General features: G+C 41.7%; 1 protein-coding gene and 1 pseudogene across 1 annotated transcript in view; both read left to right on the top strand.

Annotated features, from left to right (window-relative positions):
• Nucleotides 1-22120, top strand: part of CDR2 (cerebellar degeneration related protein 2) — a 28597-nt gene extending 6477 nt beyond the window's left edge. Inside the window, exons 2-5 of the mRNA XM_045994100.1 lie at nucleotides 1250-1362; nucleotides 16336-16484; nucleotides 16743-16907; nucleotides 18465-22120. Coding sequence (XP_045850056.1) covers nucleotides 1250-1362; nucleotides 16336-16484; nucleotides 16743-16907; nucleotides 18465-19329 — 1292 coding nt within the window. The 3' untranslated portion in view covers nucleotides 19330-22120. The remainder of the gene's footprint in view (nucleotides 1-1249; nucleotides 1363-16335; nucleotides 16485-16742; nucleotides 16908-18464) is intronic.
• Nucleotides 17461-17546, top strand: LOC123934305 (annotated as a pseudogene).
• Nucleotides 22121-22327: the final 207 nt, after the last annotated feature.

Raw genomic sequence — 22327 nt, 5'->3', positions numbered from 1 at the left:
TTTTTTAAAGATTTTTATTTATTTATTTGTCAGAGAGAGCGAGCACAGGCAGACAGAGAGGCAGGCAGAGACAGAGAGAAGCAGGATGACAGGAACTTCATCCATTTTATGCATGGTTCTATAGCTAAAGCTTAGTAGCATAGTGCCTAGCAATAAAAACATTAGTTTGTGAATCAGTGCATACTAATAATACTTGGACTTTGTATGCAGCATAGTTTCTGAACTAGATTGTGAACACATCTTACACTGACAGGGCCGTCTTCTTTCTAAACAAAAATACTAAGTATAGGGACCTTTAAAGTCACCATATTGAAAGTGTTCACCTGGTAAATGGTAGTCAGAACTCAAGCTCAGGCCTTCCTACTCGGTTCAGTGCATTTCTCACTGTGTTAAAGGGCCTACCATGCAACTTGCTATGCAAGTGTTTCAGTTACCTGTATTATTATACTAGTGTCCTTGTTTGTATCTTTAAATTTTTATTTCCAGGGTATAGACAAACAAATCCTGTCTTGTGTACATATATGCGTAAGATGAAAGAGAGTTGAAAAATGAGGTTCAAAATAGAAATACGGTTTTGTACTAAATCAAAGTATAAGCTACTAACATGTAATTACCTTAAAAACTGTCACTGCGCTGTTTATCTGGTTTGCTCCTTTTGGAGAAGGACATGAAGAGAAGTAGGAAAAAAATGAGAGACCTGGGGCTGTGTTCTTATTACTGGTGTATTTTTCCCTTTTTTGCCTTAATTTTTAGTCTCCTTAGGAGGCCAGGATCCGTAACACAAACTTTATTTTGATAGTTGAATTCATAGCAGCCAGATTTATTGGGAACTTCAGAGACTATTGAAAGATCTACCTATATTTTGGCTCAGAGGTCTCCAGGAAAAAAGTAGACAATGAGGGTATGAATTAAGTCCAATCCATGAGCAAATAATTACGATGTTAGACATTACACGATGAATGATCATTTCCGAACTAATGTATACTTCTCTGTAAAGTAGATCACTATTCTTCAGTCTTACAAGTAAGGGTACATAAGAGCACACATTAACTAGTAGAGAGACCCAGTTCAACTGAATTTTAAGTAGAACTCAAGGTTTCTTTCTGTGCTACTCCACCTTCTGCTGGGATCTGACTTAAACTTTATGTGTTGGGTTAGGTCTTGATTCATTCTTATTTTAAGGACTGGGTTATATAAAATGTTGAAGTGAGATCATTTGCATTATCCTAAAATTCACTTGTTGTGCTAGATCTCCAACTTGCTGCTGAACTTGGGAAGACGTTACTGGATCGGAACACAGAGTTGGAGGATTCTCTTCAGCAGATGTTCACAACCAATCAGGAGCAGTTACAGGAAATTGAGGTAATTTACTCATTAAGAGCATTACACTGGGAGTTGTGGCATGTTGCCGCTCTTGACCAATCATGTTCTGCTAAGATAGCACTTTCCAAAAACCATTGGAGAGGGTGGGGTGTTTGATTTTTATTTTCTTTATGCTTTCACAATATATGCCTGATGAAAGAAATTTTTCTCTTCACCTTTGGTGAAGTAGACTAGAAGCAAATGGTCCAGTACAACAATAAAGTTGTGAATATTATGAATATTGTGAATATTATGCTTCATTTTTTTTCTTTTAAATGAATTATGTAATATTTCAGATATGCCAAGTGGGATAAGGAAATAATACAGTGAACACCTGTGCACCCACCACCCAGCTTAAGAAACAACTACACGCACTGTTGAGGCTCCCTCCTTGTTTTCACTTCTAAGTTGTAGTACCTGGTTTCATAATGTGTTTAAACTTCTCGTGCCATTCAGAGAATTAATCAGGGATGCCTGGCAGGCTTGGTGAGTAGAACATGCAACTCTTGATCTTAGGGTCTTAAGTTCAAGTCCTGTAATATGGTAGAATTTACTTTAAAAAAAAAAATCATAAAATGGATATCTCTTTGTCCTTGCTATGATCTTAATTTATTTACATTTTTGGTAGATTTTTTTTAATTAAAAGTACTTTTTCCCCTAGTTTAACAAACTAAAATGAAAGATTTTAGATTAAGCCATTAAAATGCAAGATGTGGGGCACCTGGGTGGCTCATTCGTTAAGCTTCTGACTCTTCATTTTGGCTCAGGTCATGGTATCAGGGTTGTGAGATCAAGCCCCACATTGGGCTCTGTGGTGGGCATGGAGCCTGCTTAAGATTCTTTCTCCCTCTGTCCTTCCCCACCCACCCTACAAACAATAAAATTTAAAAAAAAATAAGGCAGGGGCGCCTGGGTGGCTCAGTGGGTTAAAGCCTCTGCCTTCGGCTCAGGTCATGATCCTGGGGTCCTGGGATCAAGCCCCACATCGGGCTCTCTGCTCAGCAGGAAACCTGCTTCCTCCTCTCTCTCTGCCTGCCTCTCTGTCTACTTGTGATCTCTGTCTGTCAAATAAATAAATAAAATTTTAAAGAGAAAAAAAATAAGGCAAATTCATAATCTCAATATCCTCAATTTTATGTAAGAGCCATATTTCAGATATGTGTGTACAGTAGATCCTCTCCTATCAGTCTATGAATATAGCCAATGATGTGACTGGCTCTGTGGGAAATAGACTTATAATTCTAGAAAGTTGTATCTTATAATGATATTAAAGTTATCAGCTACCATTTTTAGCATATTCTATATCAAAAGAGCATAGAACATGCCTACCCAGAATTGAATGTACAGTTGACCAGAAACCTAAAAATGCAGAAAAACCAGGCATTTTTAAAACTGTTAAAACTAACCAAGTGTCATGTTGTCAAGGAATTCATCCCTGCTTAATGTCATAGACATAAAGATTTCATAGAGCAATCCTAGGGCATATACATGAAGGCCATCGTATACTGTGAGAAACGTCTATTTGTTTTGGGGTAGAAACATAGTCTTAAGTGTATTGTCTAGTCTACAGTGTATTGGTGTTTTCTGTCAAAGCACCTTAAATCGCTATAACTGATACTTATTTTAGAGTATCTCTCAAGTATAAGTGAAAAAAGTACAAATATTTGCATACATAAAAGAAAGATGCCTATTTGTTACCACAGGAGATCACAAATACAATTGCTTTATGATCTAAGTTACTTATTTCCTAACTCCCCCACCCCATGGTAGTGAGGATGATTAAACAGTTAAGACAGATTGTTGACATTGGGAAAAAATCAACAGATCTTTGAGATTCTCTAAATCTACAAGTACCAGGGGCGCCTGGGTGGCTCAGTCAGTTAAGCATCTGCCCTCGGCTCAGGTCATGATCCTGAAGTCCTGGGATGGAGCCCCGCATTGGGCTCCCCGTTCGGGGTGGGGGTGGGGCACAGAGAGTCTACTTCTCCCTCTTCCTCTGACCCTCTTCTCGTGCTTGCTCGCTCGCTTTCTCAAATAAAGAAATAAAATCTTTTTTTTTTTTAATATTTTTTATTTATTTGACAGAGAGAAATCACAACTAGGCAGAGAGGCAGGCAGAGAGGAGGAAGCAGGCTCCCTGCAGAGCAGAGATCCCGATGTGGGGCTCGATCCCAGGACCCTGGGATCATGACCTGAGCCGAAGACAAAGGCTTTAACCCACTGAGCCACCCAGGCGCCCCAAGAAATAAAATCTTTTAAAAATAAATCTGCAGGGGCACCTGAGTGGCTCAGTGGGTTAAAGCCTCTGCCTTCGGCTCAGGTCATGATCCCAGGGACCTGGGATCGAGCCCCACATCGGGATCTCTGCTCTGCAGGGAGCCTGCTTCCTCCTCTCTCTCTGCCTGCCTCTCTGCCTAGTTGTGATTTCTCTCTGTCAAATAAATAAAATATTAAAAATAAATCTGCAAATAACACAATACCATCTATTGTCTTCTATAAGATGTTGCAAAGTATAATGGAAATGTGGTATCCGGTTCAGATATTAATGATTAAATATAAATTTAAGTTAAATATAAGCCATTCAAATAAATTCAGCCTGAAATATTCTGGCACCATTTTCTTGAATCTCTTGTTTCCATAATAGAGCATGTCATCCTCTAGTTCATAGATGATTGTAGCATTCAACATTTTACTCTTTTTTTTTTTTTTTAAGATTTTTATTTATTTATTTGACAGATAGAGATCACAAGTAGGGAGAGAGGCAGGCAGAGAGAGAGAGGAGGAAGCAGGCTCCCTGCCAAGCAGAGAGCCTGATGCGGGGCTCGATCCCAGGACCCTAGAATCATGACCTGAGCGAAAGGCAGAGGCTTTAACCCACTGAGCCACCCAGGTGCCCCAACATTTTACTCTTAATCCAAAGCTGTGTTTTGACTGAGAACAACACCTTCATAGGTTTCTTCTCTGCCATTGCAGTTGGCTTTCTTCTTTATTTTTTTTTTTAAGATTTTATTATTTATTTATTTGACAGAGATCACAAGTAGGCAGAGAGGCAGGCAGAGAGAGAAGGAGAGGGGGAGAAGGAGGCTCCCCGCCGAGCAGTGAGCCGGATGCGGGACTCGATCCCTGGACTCTGGGATCATGACCTGAGCCGAAGGCAGCAGCTTAACCCACTGAGCCATCCAGGTGCCCTTTCTTCTTTATTTTTATGAATTACTTTATGAAAGTCAGTGGGGATGGGACAAAATGGGGAGATGAAATGGCAGTACTGGTTAAGTGTGCTTACCAGCCAGAGGGATCCCCGCCCCCCATCACCACACTACCAAACTGGCCTTATTGCCTGCTCAGGTCACAGCTTTTCCTGTGCAGACTTACAAGTCACAACATAAACTTCCAGTAGTCTAAAACAGGAAAAATTCGATGCTCTTATAAAAGGAAGCAGGCACCCACAGAGCCAAATTCCCTACTAAAAGGTGACCCTTGCATTATGTGTTTCTTATTGCGAACTTCAGGAACCCTCTAAGCTTTATAAGGACTCTTTCTTTAATTCAAACCTTATGTCAGTTTTTTTCTCTTATAAGTAAAGTTTATATTGAAATATGCATACAGAAAAACAGAAATCCTAAATATATAGTTGAATGAGTTTTCATAAAGTGTACTGATGCAACCAACACCCAGATAAGAAATGAGAACATTATCAGCTCTGCCTGTGGTCACTCCCACTAACCGGTATTCTAACATCTAGATTAGTTTAGCCTGTTTGAACTTTACCACTTGTACAAGTTTAAACTAACTTTTCAGATAGTTTATTGGGACTTTTCCTTACTAGAAAAGTAATACATGATCATTTTTTTTTTAAGATTTTATTTATTTATTTGACAGAGAGAGATCACAAGTAGGCAGAGAGGCAGGCAGAGAGAGAGGAGGAAGCAGGCTCCCTGCAGAGCAGAGAGCCCGATGCGGGGCTCGATCCCAGGACCCTGAGATCATGACCTGAGCCGAAGGCAGCGGCTTAATCCACTGAGCCATCCAGGCGCCCCCGTGATCATTTTTTTTTTAAGATTTTATTTATTTATTTGACAGAGAGATCACAAGTAGGCAGAGAGGCAGGCAGAGAGAGAGAGTAGAGGAAGCAGGCTCCCTGCGGAGCAGAGAGTCCAATGCAGGGCTCGATCCCAGAACCCTGAGATCATGACCCGAGCTGAAGGCAGCGGCTTAATCCACTGAGCCTCCCAGGCGCCCCATACATGATCATTTTTTAAAGTTAGGAAAAGATAACAATTGAAAACCAGAAGGTCAGTCCTTATCCAGCCACCCAGAAAAATTTGAAATGAGACAATCCAGAAGAATGCTACTGGAACAAACTACTGTGAATGGATAAAGAATTGTGCAGAACTGGTGAAAATACTAGGATAAAATCCCCCAAACTGTGACATTATGGAAATAGACAACCAGGAAACTGTCAAAGGTATTTGTAAGTAGAACTACAAATATGCTTTCAAAGACTGAGTGGGTTTCAAATAATCCTCATAAAAATTGATCAGTATTTTTTTTTAGTGATTTTTTTTTTTTTTTTTTAAGATTTGATTTATTTGAGAGGGAGAGAGAGCGTGCATGCACAGAGAGAGGGAGCATGCAGGCTCCCCACTGAGCAGGGAGCCTGATTTGGGGCTTGATCCCAGGACCCTGGAACCATGTCCCCAGCCAAACGCAGATGCTTAATTGACTGAGCTACACAGTAGCCCCAGTTCCATTTTGTTCTAAAGATTTTATTTATTTGAGAGAGAACAAGCGCACAACCAGGGGGAGGGACAAAGGGAAAGAGAAAAGCAGACTCCCCACTGAGCAGGGAGCCTGCTGTGGGGCTCCTCTGTCCCAGGACCCTGAAATCATGACCCAAGCCAAAGGTAGACGCTTAACAGACTGAGCCACCCAGGCACCCCTTAGTAATTGCTTTCAATGTAAAACAGATTTAAACTATTGAAAGTAATGATTGGCTTCAGAGATGCCTATAGCCTGTGTGACATTATTCACTGTTGGTGTGAACATCTAATTTTTCAAGATCCCAGAGCAAGTTTTTCTTTCCTGGATGAGGAGGGAGGAGAGAAGCTTTGGAGCGTAATGAGATCTGACACCATCAGACATGATTGGATTCTCTTAAAGATTCCTATAATCATGGGATCAAGCCTCCAGCCTCATGTTTTTGTTGTGTCTCTGCTTGGAAGCCTGCATTATTCCCACAGGACTTGTCACTCCTACCACCCAAAGCAGTCTGGCTTTCAGGACATCCCTGGTTTCAAGAGCTTCTGTCTTCCTTGGAAATTTTAAAGCATTTTATGCTTCCTTTACTGCATTTATCAATATTCTACTGTATATTTATTGATCCGTTCCAGCCCCTCCACCCATTTCCCATTGCAGTGTTGAAGGCTGTTGCTGTGTTTATCCATGGTCTTTCACACGTAGTAGATCATCAGTAAATACTTGGTGAAATCAGTATCCGTTGGTTTTTTGTTTTTTTGGTTTTTTTTAAGTAGGCACTCTGCCCAACATGGGACTTGAACTCATGACCCTGAGATGTGAGAGTGACATGCTCTACTAACTTAGCCAGCCAGGTAACCCGTGAAGTCTGTATCTTAAGAGAGGAACAGACGAACAATTTGCAAAGCACTTCTAATGATTCCTAAACTATGGGTTTGTACCTCTGGAGATTTTTTAAGGTGATGGAAGGAGCTTTGGCTTCAGCATTAGGGGATTCAAGTTTAAGCCCTCGATTCTATGGCAAATAGCTGGAGACGTTAGGCATGTAAATTACCTCTTAAAACCGTGTTTGCTCTGCTGTGTAATGGTGATAAGAATGCTTGCACTACTTTCGCACAGGGTTGTTCTGAGAGGATGAGGTTATGTAAGTGTATGTATTTTAGGCAGTATAAATTGTTTCACAGCTGATCCATGTTATAAGAATTCTGGTAATGAAAGAATCTTAATTCAGAAAAAAGTAAATCTTTTCAGTTACTGGGAAATCGATCTTAAAAAACAAGCCACGCTTTGAATAGTGATATAATAGGTGGTTTTTATTTTCATATTCATACCCTTTTTTCCCCCCTTACATTTCCTACAGGGGAAATATTTTAACCAGGGAAAAGAGGTTTTTCAAAGGTAATAGGAAATATTTCTTGAGTATTGTAGAAGGTCATTTTGATACTAAATTTATAGGATTTGGGTGGTAATCCCTAATATAAGGATAATCCCAACACTGCCTAAAAGCCAAATTTCCATTCTATTCCTTATGTGTTTTTAGTTGTGTTGTGTGTCTGTTTTCCAGCATTCCTGTTCAGGGTTCTGCAGTTACAAGTAGGTGCTAATATAATCTTTTTTTTTTTTTTAAAGATTTTATTTATTTATTTGACAGAGATCACAAGTAGGCAGAGAGGCAAGCAGAGAGAGAGAGAGAGGAGGAAGCAGGCTCCCCGCCAAGCAGAGAGCCCAATGCGGGACTCTATCCCAGGACCCTGGGATCATGGCCTGAGCCGAAGGCAGAGGCTTAAACCACTGAGCCACCCAGGCGCCCCGGTGCTAATATAATCTTGCTCCTTTCTTTTTTAAAGGTTTGCTTCAGTTGTTAAGGTGACCTATTTATAGCTTTTGTGCATAACCTGAACCTTGTACTCCTAGTCAAGGTGGCACTCCATGCAAATTCCAAGACATGTGTGTGTAACTCATGGAACTTAAACTTTGGTACTCTTGCCTATGAAACTGACACTTTTGCCTATGTTTTTCCTACTCTCGTATTCCCCTGCCCGTGTTTTGTTCGGATGTCTCCCTTTCTGCTATTTACTATGACACATGTTTTTGTACTTGAGCAGTTTTTGGCACTTGCATTTTAGGATCTTGGCGGTCCTGTCAGATTCATTTGAAGCCGTGTATCAAAGATTCTAAATGGAGAAAACCACAACATTAGAGGTGTATCTGTGCCTTTAAATGAAGGATAGAAAATCAGCGAACCCATTTCCTTCTAGATTCAGGAAGAATTTGATAAATACTGATTTGAAACTTTGGAAGCCAAGCCTTAAAGCAATGTCTGCCAACACAGAGTTCTGATTCTCTGGCCCTATATCAACACTTGATAAGAGAGCTAGTAATTTTTCTTTTGAGTTGCTGACCAAGTTAGTCAGACTTCTTTGTTAGGTAACTTATTACAAATTCTTGGAGGAGTAAAGGGCTTTTCTGATTCCTTTTGATTTAATAATAATAAGATTAAACTCCTACCATGTGAAAACAGCTCCCTGCCATTCTTTAGGTTGTCCTTAAAGTCAAGTCCTCTAAGACCAAAACATCACAAGCTCTTTGTAGATGGTTTCATTGTGTTATTACAGGTTTATATATCAAACGAGGGAACTTAACTATAGTTTTGTTTTGTTTTTTTAATATGCTAGTCCTCCCCACCTCCCCAGTTTGTGGTTGCACTTTCCGCAGTTTGAGTTTTGTGGTCAGCCCCCTTCCAGAAGCAGATGATTCTCCTTCCGTCACATGGTCGGAAGATCCTTGGTGGCTTCTCACTGTGTCACAGCGCCTGCCTTACTCACCTTATCTCTCACATGCTGTTTTATCATCTCACATCATCACAAGAAGTGCGGGTCCGGCACAATGAGATCTTTTGAGAGAGACCACATTCACGTAACTTACCTTACAGCATATTGCTATAATTGTTCTATTTTATTTCTTGCTGTGCCAAATTTATAAATTAAACTTTATCATAGGTGTATATGTACGTATAGGGGAAAAAACATAGTTGTATATTTAGGGTTCAGTGCTATCCACAGTTTTAGCCACCTCCTAGGGGTCTTGGAATGTATCCCCAGTGGATAAGGGGGGACTGCTGTAGCCTCTTTGTACTTTATTTGAATATTTACTTGTTTCCTTTATATTGGCTACAACTCTAATTTGAACATTATATCTTTAAAAGGGGGCAGTGGGGCACCTAGATAGTTCAGTTGGTTAAGCGCTGCCTTTGGCTAACATCTTGATCCGAGAGTCCTGAGATCGAGTCCTGTATTGGGCTCCCTGCTCAGGGGGGGCCTCCTTCTCACTCTCTCTCTCTCTCTCTGACTGCCACTCCACCTGCTTGTTCTCTGTCTCTATCAAATAAATAAAATCTTTAAAAAAATAAATAATAAAAGGGGGCAACAGTTTGGGGTCCCATAATAGCTGGTAGGAGTTATAAATATCTTTCAGATTACTGGGAAGTATCTGTGCCATGGGAATACATACAGAGAAGTCTACAACTGGGGCAAGAGGGGAGGGAATTCGTGACTATTAGGACATTTTTCCAAGAGGGTTATAACCAAAGCCCTTCTTAGAATCTTTCAATTAAGTCTGAACATTTCAGCCGTCTTAGTTGTAGTAGAGAGCGTGATAAGCTGTTGTGAATAGAGGTCTACAAATTGCCATTTTGGGGCGCTTGGCTGTCTCAGTCGGTAGAGCATGTGACTGTTAATCTCAGGGTCATGCGTTCAAGCCCCACATTGGGGGTGGAGCCTACTTAAAGAAACTGCCATTTAGCCAATATTTTTTTGAATCCCTACTATGTGTTAGGAATTGTGCTAAATGGACTAAAGAGAAAAGAGGCTTCCCTTTTCAAGGAGGGTTAGAAAGACTGGACACTAACAGGTAAGCATTTTGGTGGTTTGTTGTGCTGTTTTAAAGGAAATTAATAAGGTGCCTTGAGGGGGAATGCTGCTTGGGTGGTCCGAAAAGGCTTTTGAAGAGGTTACGCTTGAGCAGAGGCCTAAAGGACAATCAGAGTTCTTAACCATTTTTGTGTCATAGATCTCTTTGGTTGCCTAGTGAGGTCTGTGATGATCGCCTTAAAATACATAGAATAAAAGGGAATCTGTTATATTGAAATGCCTATCAAAATATTAAAAAAATAAATGTGTGATATGGTAATATGTTTTGTTATTAACATATTAAATACCTAGATCTAATTGTCAGTCTAAAAACTAACTTCAAATAGTGATGAATATAACCAATAAATCAAGATTTCTGCAACCACTATCAAATTATATGAAAATACCTGTGATATCTGTTGGCGATGAAGTCCTAGGTACCCCATCATACTCTGATGGCTTGCTGCCTCTATTCAAAATCAAAGGAAGTGCTAAATGTCAGAAACTAGAGAAAATGAAGATGTAACTTCTCCCTCATCCAAATTCACAGATGCTTTCAGTTCTGTCTGTGGACCACAGGTTGAGAACTGCTGGATTAGATGGAGCCAGCCAGGAAAAACACATCCCCGAAAGGAAGGGGGGCTTGCTTAGAGTGAGGCAACTCCACAATTTTAAGGTAAAGGTACACCGAGTGTAAAATAAGGAAGAATTAATAGCTGCCTGGTGAAACTGGAAGAGCCACCTAAGAGACAGTTGGGAAAATATTAACTTACTCTGAAACACAAGTAGATGATAGTAAGGGATTATTGGGGTTCTTTTAGGTATGATTAAAATTTTAGTTAAAATGAAAGGTCTTTTCTCAGAAATATATGAATATGTATATTTGACTTAAGATGTCTTGGATTTGCTTTAAAATGACTGGATATGAGGAGAGAAGAAAAGTAGAGATGCAACAAGATTGATAATTGTTGAAACTGGATGATGGATACGTGAGGGTCCGTTAAACCATTTTTTTCCCATGTATGCATTTGGAATTATCCATAATAATTCTAAAAACTTTAGTTTTTAGTAGATTAAAATTAGCCATCTGTAAAGAGTCCATACTTGGGTAGACTGAGGAAGCCGCACACAAGTCAACACAGCTGGTGTGTTACTGCAGGGGTGTTTGACTGTAGGAACGGACGAAGAGAAGCTGGTAAAGAAAGCTGCCAGGACATTTATAACATCGCTTCATCTTAGTGAAGAGCTACAGCCAAACTAAGCTCTAAGGAGGGAAAGAGCAAACATTAAGCTTAAGAATCATTGTTGATCCAAGTGAATGCTGATGCCTCCTGGACCCAAGAGAAAGAGGCATTAGTTTGGGGGAGGGGAGACACCCAGGATTTTCCATGTCCAAGATCAGCATTTCTCTAATAAGTGTGATCCATGGACCACTTGTACTGACATCACCTGGGGTTTTTGTTGAAAATGCAGAGCGTTGGCTCTATTCCAGTTCCACTGACTCAGAATATTAGGGGAAAGGGGCCCAAATTCCTATAGCTTAATAAAGCCGCCACATAATCTTAGCACACTGAGTTTTTGGAAGGCAGCTATGCTAACCACTATACCACCAACGCGCACACTGAGTTTTTGAACCGTAACTATAGGTAAGATGACAATAGCAGCGTCTTACTGAGCAGTTTTACCATATGCCCATGCCATGCTGAACCCTTCACACACTTGAACCTTACAGCAACCCTTGTGAGGTAGATGATGGGGAAATCTTGCCTGAGAAAAATTAAGCTACTTGCCAAAGGTTACCTGGTTAGAAGTGGTGAAGCAGAACTTCAAACCAAATTCTCACCCCAGAGCCTACGCTCTTAGCTCTTGCTGCCTCCCACCGGGCTCTTTTCTCTGATCCTGCGCCCACCAAAAGTTCTCTGTGGGAACTGACCTCTCATCTGCGTTCTACGAGGTAGATGTGTCCTAAGAGGATGTGAATATTATAGTCACTGGGCAGAGACAACTCTTGTCATAAATTAATAATCAGTGCCTGGTCTATGCATTAGCCTTTTTTCAATTGTTGTGAATCAGTTCCAAAGAATACTTGAGACCTATACTTGATATAAAAGTAGCTTGTGAAATTTCTGAACTTACTGTATGTATCCCTGTACTCTAAACCTTTGTTCCTAAGAGATTGAACACTTTCCCATTAGTGACAGGAACCTGCTATGACATTGCTAACCAGAGGGCAGGATTAAGGACCTCCGCCTAGAAGACGCTGGTGGGTGCTGAGGGAGAAGAACACACACGCACAAGCTTTTACAGGAACTGTGCTTGGTGTGTGCTCACTTCCCTTATTTAATACTTTAAGCCTTATAGGTTAGTCATTGAACCGCAACCCCTTATTTTCAATTCTGAACCCAAAAGGCTCTGTAAAACAAGATCACTTTTTTCTTAAGCTTGCAGCAAATTCATTTAGCAGCAAACCCTGACCTGAACTGATGATGTGAGACTGTTTATAATCCTTATTCATACCTTTCAATGCAGAAATATTAATGTCAATTACAGGGTGCTGCCCTTACCTCACGGTGAGGATGTTATAAAGTGTATGGTGTATGTGCCATGTTGTCTTTCTAAAATTTAAAGAATTTTCCAAAGACGTTTTTGGCCCCAAGAGTTTCAAATGAGAAAGTTGAAGTTACGAGAGTTGTGTTTTCTCAGCACGTTGCTACCAAGTTAGGATAACTAGATTTGTTAAAAGGTCCTATAAGGTTTTTTTCAACTCTGCTACATTGTCTTTTAAAGAGCCCACTGAACATTCTTTGAAGGAAGTCTGTTAGCTTTGCAAATACAGTTGATCCTTGACAACACAGGTTTGAACTGTGTGGGTCCACTTACACAAGGATTTTTTTTTTTTCTGATCTAGAACAGTAATGTAAGAGTCTCTTACGGTTTGTCTCCCTCCCGATCCCATCTTGTTTCATTTTTTCCCCTCCCTACCCCCAATGATCCCCTCCCCCCGCCCTGCCTCTCAAATTCCTCTTAATCTCACAAAACAAACTGAGGGGGGTTACTGGGGGGTGAGGGGTAGATATAGGGTGCTGGGTTATGGACACTGCGGAGGGTATGTGCTATGGTAAGCACTGTGAATTGTGTAAGACTGATGATTCACAGACCTGTCCCCCTGGGGCAAATAATACATCATATGTTAATTTTAAAAGGGGGTGTGGAAAGAACAGTAATGTAAATGTATTTTGTCTTCCTCATGATTTTTTTTTTTTTAAGATTTATTTTATTATGTAAGAGAGAGCAAGTGAGCAGTAGCAGGGAGATGGGCACTGAGCAGGGAGCCTTGGGGGGGGGGGGGTGGTTCGATCCCAGGAGCCTGGGACAATGACCTGAGCCAAAGGCAGACACTTAACCAACTGAGCCACCCAGGTGTCCCTCCTCGTCATTTTCTTAACATTTTCTTTTCTCTAGCTTACTTTATTATAAGAATATGGTATGTAGTTCATATAAACATACAAAATGTGTTAATCAACTGTTTATGCTATCAATTTCCAGTCAGTAGTAGGCTATTAAAGTCTTGGAGGAGTCAAAAGTTATACAAGGATTTTCGACTGTGTGGGAGTTGGTGCCCTTAACCCCACATTGTTCAAGAATCAATGGTATAGGGCGCCTGGATGGCTCAGTGGGTTAAGCCGCTGCCTTCGGCTCAGATCATGATCTCAAGGTCCTGGGATCAAGCCCCGCATCGGGCTCTCTGCTCAGCAGGGAGCCTGCTTCACCCTCTGCCTCTGCCTGCAACTCTGTCTGCCTGTGCTCGCTCTCTCTCTCTCTCTCTAATAAATAAATAAAATCTTTAAAAAAAAAAAAGAATCAATAGTATAGTTGTATAAAAAGCTCCAAGAAAGATGTTGTTGTTGTTTTTAAGATTTATTTATTAGAGCAAGTGGGAAGGACAGAGAAAAGAGAATCCCAAGCAGACTCTGTGCTGAGCATGGAGCCCAATCTCCTGGAGCCCATGACCCTGAGGTGATGACCTGAGCTGAAACCAAGGGTCAGACACTTAATGGCATGGGCCACCAGGTGCCCAAGACATGACTTTAAAAACACTTATCTTGGGGCAGCTGGGTGGCCCAGTCCGTTAAGTGTCTGGTTCTTGGTTTGGGCTCAGGTCATGATTTCAGGGTCATGAGATTGGGATCCACCGTCAGCAGAGTCTGCTTAAGACCTTCTCTCCCTCTAGCCCTCCCCTGTGTTCACGTGTGTACTCTCTCTCAAATCAGTCTTAAAAAAAAAAAAAAAGTCATGTTGAGGCATCTGGGTGGCTCAGTCGTTAGGCCTCTGTCTTTGGCTCTGGTCATGATCCCAGGATGCTGGGATTGAGCCCTGCATCAGGCTCCCTGCTCAGCGTGAAGCCTGCTTCTCCCTCTCCCACTACCCTACTCGTGTACCTGCTCTCACTGTCTCTCTTTCTCTCTCCCAATCAAATAAATAAATAATCTTTATAAATAAATAAATAAAAATCACATCTTTGGGCACCTGGTTGGCTCAGTCAGTTGAATGTCTGACTTTTTGGGTCTTGATCTTAGGGTTGTGAGTTCAAGCCCCACATTGGGCTCCACACTGGGCAAAAGCCTGGATGGATGGATGGATGGAAAGAATGAATTTAAAGCCATGTCATTGTTCTGTTGCCGTTTGATCATTGGTGATGCTTCAAACCTACCTTTTTTTCCTCTTTACAGTCGTGCTCCAGAGAAATATTATGAATATTTCATTTGAAATAAATACTGTGTTTCATTGTCTTCTGGTAGAGTTGAGTAGGAGAGGAAATCAATGTAATTTAACACTGAGGCATGAAGACTGTGATTATTTCCCTTTTTCCTTGGCCATTTAGAAAGGAATCTTAGCATTATCAGAATAATCTGGCATATTTCTCATGGATAAGGAGGATTATGGTGATAACACCTTCACAATATTAAAAATAACAAGAATCTTTGAATCATAGGAAGCTAAATATCTCTTTCTGGTTAATGTTATTTCCCCATTTTTGGGTCCAGAATGGCTCCCTGGGAGAAAAAAATTTGACTTTGTTTTTCCCAGACAAAAAGTCACCTAAAATTCTCTACTTTAGGCATTCTTAATTCTGTAAAACATGATATTTTTGCTTAAACATAAACCATGTTCCATTGCTTTTTTTCTTGAGGGATTGTCAGTCTCTTTAGATTTTCTTGTTGAATATTAATTTTATGCATGTATTGTGCTTTGTAAGAGTAGACTATCCTCATGATATGTAGGATGTTGGTAAGCATTAAGGTAAGTAAACATGTAAAGGATGGTCTGTACTCATTTCCTATTAGACAAATACTTTAACTAGGATTTGAAGTTTTTCTTTACATAAGATAATCCCTGTGGCATTGTGGCATAATGAAAATCATGTATTTGATCTTCATCTCCAGCTTCTGGCACAGAGCTTCTAAAACACTTGGAATTCCCTAAGTGATAGGATAGGAATTGGTTACCAGAAGGAACACAACCATGTTATTAGAGGGTTAGAACCATCAGTCCAACCCCCTAGCCTCTGGGGTCGGGGGACAGGGGCTGGAGATTGAGTTCAGTCACACGTGCCCATGCAGTGAAACTTCATAACCCCTGAAACAAGGAGCGCATGGATGTGCTGGGAGGGTGGTGCGTCTGGGGAGGGCCTGGAGGCTCGGCGCTCCTCTCCACGCCCGTCCTTGGCCCTGTGCCTCTCCTCCATGTAGTTAACCTTTTTAATAAAGCATCAGTGTAAATAAAGTGATTTCATGAGTTCTGTGAGTTAATGCAGTGACTTACTGAACTTGTGGGGAGATTGTGGGAACCTTCAGTTTTGCAGTTGATTGGTCAGAAGTGCAGGTGGTTTCTGGATCTTGCACCTGGTGTCTGTGGTGGGACAGTGACATGGGACGGAGCCCTTCTAACTAGCCCTTCTATTAGGGTGACTGCAGGTAGGTAGTATCAGAATTTTTTTTTTTTTTTTTAGATTTTATTTATTTATTTGACAGAGAGAGATCACAAGTAGACAGAGAGGCAGGCAGAGAGAGAGAGAGAGGGAAGCAGGCTCGCCGCTGAGCAGAGAGCCCGATGCGGGACTCGATCCCAGGACCCTGAGATCATGACCTGAGCCGAAGGCAGCGGCTTAACCCACTGAGCCACCCAGGCGCCCTCAGAATTTAATTGTAGGATACCCAGTTGGTGTCGGAGAATCAGAGTCGGTATTAGAGCGCTGTAGGTATTTTGTCTGTTTAATGTGTAACCTGGTCGCAATCCTTTTCTCTTACAGTATCTGACCAAGCAGGTGGAGCTTCTGCGGCAGATGAATGAACAGCATGCAAAGGTTTATGAGCAATTAGATGTCACAGCAAGGGAACTGGAAGAAACAAATCAAAAGCTAGTTGCTGACAGCAAGGCCTCACAGCAAAAGATTCTGAGGTAAATTTTCTAGAACCCATTGAGAAAGCCCTAGGGGGAAGTCATTTAGTAGAAACTAGAATAGAATGTGGCTGTAGTGGGTTTTGGTCAATATGGGGTATGGTTTAATTTAATTCTTTATGGAGAGTAGAGATTAAATAGAAGTCTTTTCCAATTAAGAAAGCCCAGTTTGAATGGCTGGCAACTAATCTCTCCTCACTGCTTATGCCCTTAATTTAATATGACAAGCAGCAAATGGCTTCTGTCTGTTCCTCACAGTCTGACCGAAACAATCGAATGCCTACAAAGCAACATTGATCACCTCCAGAGCCAAGTGGAGGAGCTGAAGTCATCTGGCCAGGGGAGAAGGAGCCAGGGGAAATGTGACCAGGAGAAATCGGCACCCAGCTTCTCGTGTCTGAAAGAGCTGTACGACCTCCGCCAGTAAGAGCCTGCCCTTTTATGGCATTGATGAGCGGGGGAGTATCTTGTGTCCGTGACACATCCTGGACTTCAGTAAATTAAAAGGACCCTTTTAAGAAATGCCACTTGGCAATTAGACTACAAGTGGTTTGAGCAAAGCCACTTAGACCTACAGCTGGTAGAGTTCTTGGGTCTTAGTAATTCTGCAAAAACTTATTTTTGGGAGTCTTGGGAGTATTCATTTCAGTGCTTCTCATGTTAAGTCTTAGCTAACCTAAAGTGCAGTGCTTCTGAGAGACTACAGGTTTGCGGGTTCTGTTTCACATTAGAGTGGAAAAATCAAAATTCCAATAAGACAAGCTTTTTGCCTACAGAAATGCCTTTATGATGTAGAGTTAAGAGACTGCATATTTAAGAACTGCTCGTTGAACACCTCGTATATGGCAGGTGCTGTGCCAGACAGGAGGAGCGGTAAGCAAAATAGAGCCAGTTCCTGCCCTCATACTTCCAGTCTCAGGGAGAGGCAGACACAGATCATCACACAAATAAGCACAGTTAAAATCACCTAGGGCCCGTGCTCGCTTCAGCAGCACATACACTAGAATTGGAACGATACAGAGAAGATTAGCATGGCCCCTGCGCAAGGATGACATGCAAAATCACCTAGGACCCTGCACAGGAGAGCTACTGGCTTCTGGCTCTCGACCTTGACTGTTCATCAAGTCACTTTGGAGTTTTTCAAACAGCAATACCGGGGCGCCTGGGTGGCTCAGTGGGTTAAGCCTCTGTCTTCAGCTCAGATCATGGTCTCAGGGTCCTGGAATCGAGCCCCGCATCGGGCTCTCTGCTCAGAAGGGAGCGTGCTTCCTCCCCTCTCTCTGCCTGCCTCTCTGCCTACTTGTGATCTCTGTCAAATAAATAAAATCTTTAAAAACAAAAAACAAAAAAAAACCCAAAAAACAGCAGTACCAATGAGTCCCTCAGGCCTAAGTCAGGATCTCTAGGTGCAGGTGAAAAGCTGCCCTGGTGATTCTGATGTGCGGGCAAGGCTGAGAACCACTGGGTCATTCTAGTTTCCTTGACAGGTATCAGTCATACCTCTGGCCTTTGAGAATGGGTGTTCTGTAGTACTTCTGATATTTATTTGTTTATTTTTAAAGATTTTACGTATTTGTCAGAGAGCACAAGCAGGGGGAGCAGCAGGCAGGAAAGAAGTAGGCTCCACGCTGAGCAAAAAGCCTGACACGGGGCTCAATTCCCGCCCTGGGATCATGACCTGAGCTGAAGGCAGATGCTTAACCACTGAGCCACCCAGGTGTCCCTCGGTAGTACTTTTAATGGTTAAAAAAAAGTCACAAAAATTATGTCTTCTTACGTGTGTTTATTTGCTAGCCTTGCACAGTTATATTTTAACCACTGCTCTTGTGCAGAAAAGACAAAAAATTGATCACTGTCACCGTTCCTCAAAAATACTGAGTTGAAAAAAAAAATCAGTCTCCCTCTTTTCATTCCCAGTTGACCTGTGTAACCTATATACCTTTTTTTTGGTAATATGTTCTTTCAACATTTTTCTCTCAGACACTTTGTGTATGACCATGTGTTTGCCGAGAAGATCACTTCCTTGCAAAGTCAGCAAAGCCCTGATGAAGAAGAAAATGAGCATTTGAAGAAAACAGTGACGATGCTGCAGGCCCAGCTGAGCGTGGAGCGGCAGAAGCGGGTGGCCATGGAGGAGGAGTACGGGCTCGTGCTCAAGGAGAACAGCGAGCTGGAACAGCAGCTGGGGGCCGCGGACGCCTACCGAGCGCGGGCGCTGGAACTGGAGGCCGAGGTGGCGGAGATGCGGCAGATGCTGCAGTCGGAGCATCCTTTTGTGAATGGGCTCGAGAAGCTGGTGCCAGACTCTCTGTTCATCCCTCTCAGAGAACACGGCCAGAGCCTGCTGGAGGAGATGCTCCTGCCTGGGCCGGAGGCACACAGAAAGCCCCTCAAGCGCAGCAGCAGTGAGACGGTGCTCAGCAGCCTGGCGGGCGGGGACATCGTGCGAGGCCACGAGGAGACCTGCATTCGGAGGGCCAAGGCCGTGAAGCAGAGGGGCATCTCCCTTCTGCATGAGGTGGACACTCAGTACAGTGCCCTGAAGGTGAAGTACGACGAGCTGCTGAAGAAGTGTCAGCAGGAGGAGGACTCCTTGTCCCACAAGGCGGTGCAGACCTCCAGGGCTCTCGCCAGAGACCTGACCGGGACCAACGCCCAGCCGGAGCCCGGCACCAGTAGCTGGGAGCCGGCCTCTGCCACCCCAGAGCTCGTCAGTTCCCCCACCACCACGCCCCCTCCGGAGTACAAAGCGCTCTTTAAGCAGATCTTTAGTTGCATCAAGAAAACTAAGCAGGAAATAGATGAACAGAGAACAAAATACCAATCTCTTTCCTCTCATTCCTAATTCAGCCTCCGGCTCTGCTACTAATTTGTCCCCTTCCTTTCACCTCTCTCTCCCGATCCGACAAGTGTTTGATACTGCTGTGGCGTTGGCCTTGTAGCTTTCCTTTTAGCAGCTTTCCTGTTTAGCAGCTGCGAACAGCAGCGGGGAAAGAAGGGGGCTGCCAGTGTCCGCTCAACAATCCGGTTCCATTTACGCTCCTCAGGAAATCCTACGACAGACTGGCCTCTGGCTGGCACACTGATGAGGCTGTGATTCCTTGAAAAGTCCCAGAACCAGTGGACAGTAGATCCATGCTCCTAAGGGAAGCAGGCCTGGATTTACTGCGGCGCATAGTAGCTGGTATAGGGTATATAGGGGCGAAAGGGCAGAGTCGAAACAAAACTAAGGCAACTCCTACTGCCTCCTTCTCAAAACTGTGGAAGTCAGTTGGCTGCCAAACCGAAGTAGCTTTCACAAACACTGTTGGATACTGTGAACTCATTAAGAAGAATGTTCAGGAGAAAGCAGGGGCCTAATCCAAAATAAATGGCATTAACAAATACTCCAAGCCTTGAGTTTTGTTACGTCTGCTACCAGTTGAGCTGTGACTGACAAGTCATCAGAACGCATCTAAATCCAACCGAAACCAAACCAAACTGAAAAGCAAGCTCTGGTTTGACCAAAGCCAGCTTGTTCCCGTAGGCCCTAGAGGGCCTCCTTCCCTCCATTCAGATGTTTTTACTCAAAGCTGTAGTGGGTAGCATAGGCCATTATGTAAATCATTCTCAAAGTCAAACTAACGAAGCAAGAGGAAACGCCTCACTCCTGTGTTGTCTAAGGTGGGGAAGCTAACTTGTGGCTATAAGCTGCCCTTGCTCAGTTCCTGTGGTTCCTAGAAATGTTTTTGACTTGCTGCAGAAATTCCTGTCTGCTGCTTTACTAAACAGTATTGTCCTGTGGGAATCCACTCTTCTTCTCACTTGCATACTTTTAATTTAAAACTATTTAAAAGAACTGAAGTTCCAGTTATTGTATATTATTTTTCTAAAAACCAAATAAAACTACCTATGAAAATGAACCAAATGGGTCACTTACTTATTTTAAGCTGAAGCCCTTTTACTGTTATAACCAACTTTCCATTTTTTTTCTTCCAACAGATAGCTCTGAGATTTGATCATAATTTATTTCCATTTTTCCCCCATTTGGGATTCTCGTGTTAATATGTTCATTAGAATAACTATATATGATTGAAAAATACTTTCAAATGTATATACTTTATATATAAATGTTCACTGTTTTAGAAATGTCAGACCTGGTTCTGAATTAATAGCATTTGGCTCAAAACATTTTACCATTCAATCGTAGGAAAGACACTTCACAATATTTAAACATTAAAATGAGCACTGAATCTAGGTTTTGTTTTCATTTTGAGAAACAGTATGAAGAGTTTGTTAAAGAAAGTGATCTTGTTGTCCCTGACCTCCCAGCTCCTCCCCAGGATCAACTAGTTACCAGTTTCTTGTATTTTCTTTTCTTTTCTTTTTTTAGTTTCTTGTATTTTCTTCCAAAATATTCTCTGCATGTGTTAGTACATGAGTGTTTCTATCAGCCCATATTCTTAAAAGCGTATACACCACCAGCAGCTGTCACTGTAACTTCCATTTTCACTGAACCGTGTATCTGAAACATTGGCCATCTACAGTCTTTATGATAGTGCGATGGTATTACATCTGTGGATAGAAAGTCCACATGTACATTTAATCAGTGGGTATCGCTGAGGAAAGAAGGTGGCTGCTGGTGTCAGTTCTATAATCCAGTTCTGTTTAAGCTCCTCAGGAAATCCCACGACAGACTGCCCTCTGGCTGGCACACTGATCGTGTGTGTGTATCACGTATCACACACATACATATGGTATATATATCCATATATAAGAATTCATTTAAGTAGTCCCTGTATCTTTGGCCATTGATGAGTCTAGAAGATAAAAATCACCAGAAGTCAAGTAAAAGAGCGTATTTTGCTATGACGGTTTTCCAGGTTACGGAGCCCCCAGCTCCCAGCCCCCACCAATATGGGAGGACACCCAGTTGCTCCCACCTGTGCCAGTAAACTTTCTGACCCTTATGAAACTAATGGGAGAAAAGTGGGGTTTCCTTGTTGTTTAAGTTTCATTTATTAAGGTTGAATATTTTATAATCTGCTAAAGGGCCCTGTGTATTGTCTTCTGCCTATTTTTCTTATTTAAGAGCTCTAGCATTGAGGGAATTCATTTTGTAATTAGGAATTACAAATACTTATCTTAATTTTGCCTTATTAGCATTTTGCCAAGCAAAATTTTTATGGTTATATTAATGCTTTAATACATTTTTTTGCTTAACAGGTATTTGATCCACCTGAACTTCATTTTTTTCTTTTTATTGTAGTAAAAATACACTTAAAACAATCACCATCTTAATCATTTTTGAGTGAATAGTAAAATGTTATTAAATAAATTCACACCCTTATGCAACCATCACTACCATTCACTCTCATGACTCTCTTCATTTTTAAACATGAAACTAGGCCCCTTTAACTCCCCATTCTCCCCTTCCCCCATCTGTGGCTACTACCATTATACTTCTCTGTCTTTATGATTTTGTCTAAGTATTTCACAGAAGTGGAATCATGGACTTTGTCTTTTTGTGACAGGCTTATTTCACTGAGTATAGTGAACTCACGTTTCATCCATGTTGTAGCATACTGAATTCTTTTTTAGGGCTGAATACTATTCTCCATGTATGTGCCACATTTTTTTTTAATCCACCCATCAATGGACACTTGGGTTGTTTACGTGTTTTAGCTGTTGTGACTAATGCTGCTATGAACATGTATGCACAAATATGTCTTTGAGATCCTGCTTTCCTTTCTTTTGGATATATATGTCAGAAGTGGAATTGCTGGGTCATATTGTAATTCTGTTTTTAATGTTTTTTTTTTTTAAGATTTTATTTATTTGAGAAAGTGCATATACAAGCAGGG

The sequence above is a fragment of the Meles meles genome, chromosome 21 (genome assembly GCF_922984935.1).
Source record: "Meles meles chromosome 21, mMelMel3.1 paternal haplotype, whole genome shotgun sequence".
Taxonomy (NCBI): Eukaryota; Metazoa; Chordata; class Mammalia; order Carnivora; family Mustelidae; genus Meles; species Meles meles.
Note: the sequence above shows the minus strand (reverse complement) of the source record. Positions and strands in the feature narration are given on the sequence as shown.